The sequence below is a fragment of the Lachnellula hyalina genome, assembly GCF_007821495.1.
Source record: "Lachnellula hyalina strain CBS 185.66 chromosome Unknown contig00155, whole genome shotgun sequence".
NCBI lineage: Eukaryota > Fungi > Ascomycota > Leotiomycetes > Helotiales > Lachnaceae > Lachnellula > Lachnellula hyalina.
The window spans coordinates 19199-23679 of record NW_022157269.1 but is presented as its reverse complement, the minus strand read 5'-3'; the positions used below and the strand labels follow the sequence as shown (position 1 = coordinate 23679).

Genomic DNA, 4481 nt, shown 5'->3' with positions numbered 1-4481 from the left:
AAAGTTTAATCATTCCAATCTGGGAAGCGCTTTGCCTTTCTCCTGAATATTCCAATTCATAATTGTTATCGACACAATACCGCAACACCACATTGAATCGCCCAAGTCACCGCCAGGGACTTTTTCGATAACGAACAAACAGAAAGCACACCCGCATGTGAGAGGGCGCTGCGCAATCGAATAATAAGAGTACCCTTGTACTGTACAACAAATTTCCGCCATCTGAATGCGAAGCAACCGCATCTAGCCTCGAGTCTACACACGAACCGCATACGCCCTTCGCGATGGCAGGCTTCTTCTCGAGGCTAAAGGGCAAAGATGGCCCATCCAAAGTAAACAAGAAGAAGGGCGCACAGCAGGAGAACGTCGCGGCGCCACCACCAAAGCCACGATGGGATGATGCGTGGACGAGGACAAGCGTTGAGCCAGATGAGGTACAGGAGCTGCTCCGCGGCTGCACTTTGGAGTTGAAGTCAAGAGGTAGGAAGATCTTACTTCTATCCTTCCTCCTTTCCCGCTATCGATTATGCAGCAGGCCATTGCCCTAGACATGAGTTACACGAAAACTAACATGGTTCTCCTTTCCAGGCCTGGATACACCTTTCCTCCTCCTCCCATTTCGACCGACGTCAGATCCCAGCGCCGCGCGGAATTTTATTCGAACTTTCTTTAGCGATCGCGGCTCGCTATATGGAGAGGGATTGGCACATGAGTTGCGATTGACGGAGCCTATGGTAAAATCAATGGGTCGCAGGAAGAGCAGCAAGGGCTAATTGATACAGGTGCTATGCAGTGTAGTGAAATGGTGCTGGAGCAGATTACCGGGAGGAGTGGTATCATGGGAGGCATACGAGCTATTCAAAGTTGGCGAGTCCGGTCTGTTGCATCTATTCAAAGTGCTGGGGCATAGACTGACTATGGGGTTGTAGATTCGAATATGGCCCGGGATTCTTTTGCGACTTTCATCCCACTAAGTGTCGATACAGATTCCAGGACTAAGATCATCTTTGATTTCTTTGATCTACTTTCCGCGATTGCAGCACATGCAAAGACAAATGGGCTTGGTGGAAGGAAATTGTCTAGATTAGCGGGCTGGTGGGCATTTGAGCATTCGGATGGAGGAAATGGTTTTGAAGGGGGTTACAAAGGCTGGACAGCGTATGATATCCAGAAACTGAAAAAACCTTGAAAGGATGATGCTAACTTTTAGGTAGTGCTGCAGATGCCGCAAGTCATCTATTCTTTGCGTACCTTCGATCCCTGTCGCCGGAATCCATCGTAGGACTAAATGGAATCTCGACTCTACCTATGTCACTTCAAAAGTTGGTTCAGGAGACGGAATACCCACCCCAGAGGCCATCACTCCTGCAGTCATCCACGACCAAAGTTGTGATGATAGTTGATTCAGTCTCGCCAACTCCTTTCGCACTCTTGCGCCGCGCAAATCACTTCCAATACAGGGATGACGATCGAGCGCTACAAGAATTCGCTGATTTTGAAGACCCGGTGAAAGCATTGACGGACGAATGTCGTCGAGTGCTGAAGTCCATCTCTACAGCAAATCAATCGCAGGTGTCGACTTCCAAGGACTCGACTGGCTTAAAGGATGCTTCGTGGTCCAGATTCGAAGATATCGGCTTCTCTGCTGGATTTGATGAGCTTGAAGAGGATGAGGACAGCAGCTTTGCAAAGAAGCGTCAACCACAAGGGTTAAGGACAACCCCACACTCTAGAAATATGGCTGGTGGCCGACCTACAACCCCATCCTGGGCAGATTTTCTCTCGTCCGGCTTCGTCGACGAGGCCCAGAATGGACCAGCGCCGTTATTATTACCTCCTGATAAAGTCCTCCCTCCCATTGATACCCGAGGTAGAAGTTCGCAATCGCATCGACCAACACCGCAATCCCATCTGGAGCCCGGTGAGCTAGCTAGCATTACTAGGTTTGATCTGGACGATTCATTTTGGTGGGTATGGATTACCAGTCTAGCTGGTGAAGAGACACCAGATCGCAAGGCGGCTTTTGGAAGATGTGCCCTTATTGAAACGGTCATCAGAAGTGGTAGATGGCTGGTCATGGAGGAGATGGTTAAAGGCGCTGCTCCTGAACCCGAAGTTGGCGCATATATTGCAGAAAAGAAAAGTTTCTGGGGACGAAGCAAGAAGAACAAAGTCTCCAGGCGAAAGTCGACAACAGGAAAGCAAGAACCGAACTCCAGCTTACGGCCATCATATAAGACGAGCCAAAGCCAAGCTACGAGCAAGACCAGTATTGGCCCAGATCAGCATGCTCGAATCCAAGCCGCTGCGATTCAACTACAGCAAAAGCAGAGACAGGTAGATGAAGATCAGCAGGTAGGCACTCGACGAGGAAGAGATATGGATATGATGTCACAAAAGACCAGCAGTGTCTTTACACTTCAACCAGTCATCAGATCTGCTGCTTCTCCGGCGATGCAATGGGCGAACCAATATGACAAGGCTGCTATTCGAGAAGCATATCTTGCTAATGCTAATCATGGACGAGGACTTGGCGACGCAACGATGCAGACAAATGGCCACTACACGCAGAGCCAGGATACCTTGAAACCCCAGCCGGAGGTCTCTCCAGAGAGAAACTTGCCAGCAGCGCCACAGGCAGGACCCCCCGTTCCTTCCAAGACGCCTACCCCGCCACCTGTAGCTTCCCCTGCACCATTTCCACCGACTCCTGCTAGTGACCAACATTTTGAGCTTTCTGAAAAGGCAACTGAGATTGCCCTTCCAGCGGAGTCTCATCCAGCAATAGAAAGGCCTCCTTCTCCATTACCTCAGCCAAGTATGGAGGTTACTAGGCCGTCGGACGATAAACAACAAAGTGGGTCCAGTCCTGAATTGAAGAAACAACACAATAAGCTAAAGAAGAAAGAAGCCGGAGGCGGCGGTGGATTTAGGAAAATGTTCGGAAGAAGCAAGATACGCCCATCCAAGGCCCAGGAAAGTGCTCCTCCGCAAGTGACCAACGGCCAAAGTAGTTTGCAACCCGGTGGCGGAGGCTTGGGAAGGAAGCTTTCGAATATGGGCCGTAAGAAAAGTTCATCTCCTGGTCCAGTCGCACCGCCAACCCCGAAGATAGAATCCGTTGCCCATAGTGTTAACGAAGACGATGCCACCCCTATCGCTACTCCTCATCAGGAGTACGAACATCCATATGAACCCTCGGTTGAAAGTCTTTCCCGTGTTGACACGGCTGATGCCCATGAAGCCAACCGAGCATTCTCCAGCTTCGACCAAGGACCACTCGAAGACATCCCGGCATTCGTAGAAGGCTCTCCACGAGAGAGTGTAGATGTCGCACCGCCGAATATCTCCCGGGCCCGTGAATCAGAGGACGGCGCACCTTTAGAAAAAGAGCAATCGCAGACCCAAGACCGATGGGCACAGATCCGGAAGAACGCTGCTGACCGAGCTGCGCAACGACAAAGCGAGGAGCAGAGTAGAGGAGGATACAGTCAGAAGACTGATGGTGATGATGGCGAGACTAGTGGTGAAGAAAGTAAGTCTTGAAATTTTCGAAAAGACGAGTTATGGGATTGGACTAATGATGGGAATAGCAATCGAGTCGCGAGTCGCGAGAATCAAAGCCCGCGTCGCTGAGCTGACCGGCAATATGGAACAATCTGGCGCGCTGCTTCACCTGCCCGCCGCTAAACCACACACCCAAACCCTTTGATTCATCTGGTATACCCAAAACCTTCACTTGACTTCACTTGCAAAAAACGGCCTCTTCATATCGAACAAAGATTTCCACCCGAGCGATTAATTTGTTTTACCTTACCATGTTCCTACCCTGCTACTACTACGCCAAACAAACTTTTCGATACACCGCCGTTGATTTAATTTTGAGTGCGCTCGATTTTTCACAGGACGTAACGTCACGTGCCAGCATATATCGTTTCTGTTTTTTGTTTTCTTTGCTTTATCTATGAGTTTGTTTGCTTGTTCTTCTTGAGATACCAAATACCAGATTGCTAGCGATCTTCTTTCTTGGCTTTACTTGCTTCGTTGATGGATGGATGGATAGGGACATAGATAGGGGAGGTGGTGGAGGTGGAGGGGGAGAGGGAGAGGGAGAGGGAGAGGGAGGTTGGAGTGGGAGGGGGGGGAAGGGGGCAGGGGTGCAGATACAGTACTAGGTGAGGGGCGTGGAGTAGGGGTGTTAATTATAAATATATGTGTTGAGTATACTTAACTTAACTTGCTTGTTTTGTTCCCGTTTGAGATGAGACTTCCTATATCTGTAACTGGACAGAGTTGTGTGTACTGCATCTGCCTCGTTTACTAAGCATACTGTCCTAGGCACTACATCTTCCCCCATCAAGGACGTTCTTCCCAACTTAATCTTCCTGCATGTTAGTTATGGTGCACAGCTTGTTCAGATAGCCTTTCAATAAATCTACAAGGGAAACATGAAGGCTAGCAAGTACATAATGAGATAGCCA

The 4481-nt window shown here is 49.5% G+C and overlaps 1 protein-coding gene across 1 annotated transcript; it reads left to right on the top strand.

Moving 5' to 3' along the window:
* Positions 1 to 284: 284 nt before the first annotated feature.
* On the top strand, positions 285 to 3712 carry MSB1 (Morphogenesis-related protein; the record flags this gene model as incomplete). Its single annotated transcript, XM_031152191.1, has 6 exons — positions 285 to 480; positions 589 to 734; positions 783 to 876; positions 930 to 1158; positions 1215 to 3535; positions 3594 to 3712. 6 exons carry the CDS (start codon positions 285 to 287, stop codon positions 3710 to 3712), a joined length of 3105 nt encoding a protein of 1034 aa, XP_031002706.1.
* Positions 3713 to 4481: the final 769 nt, after the last annotated feature.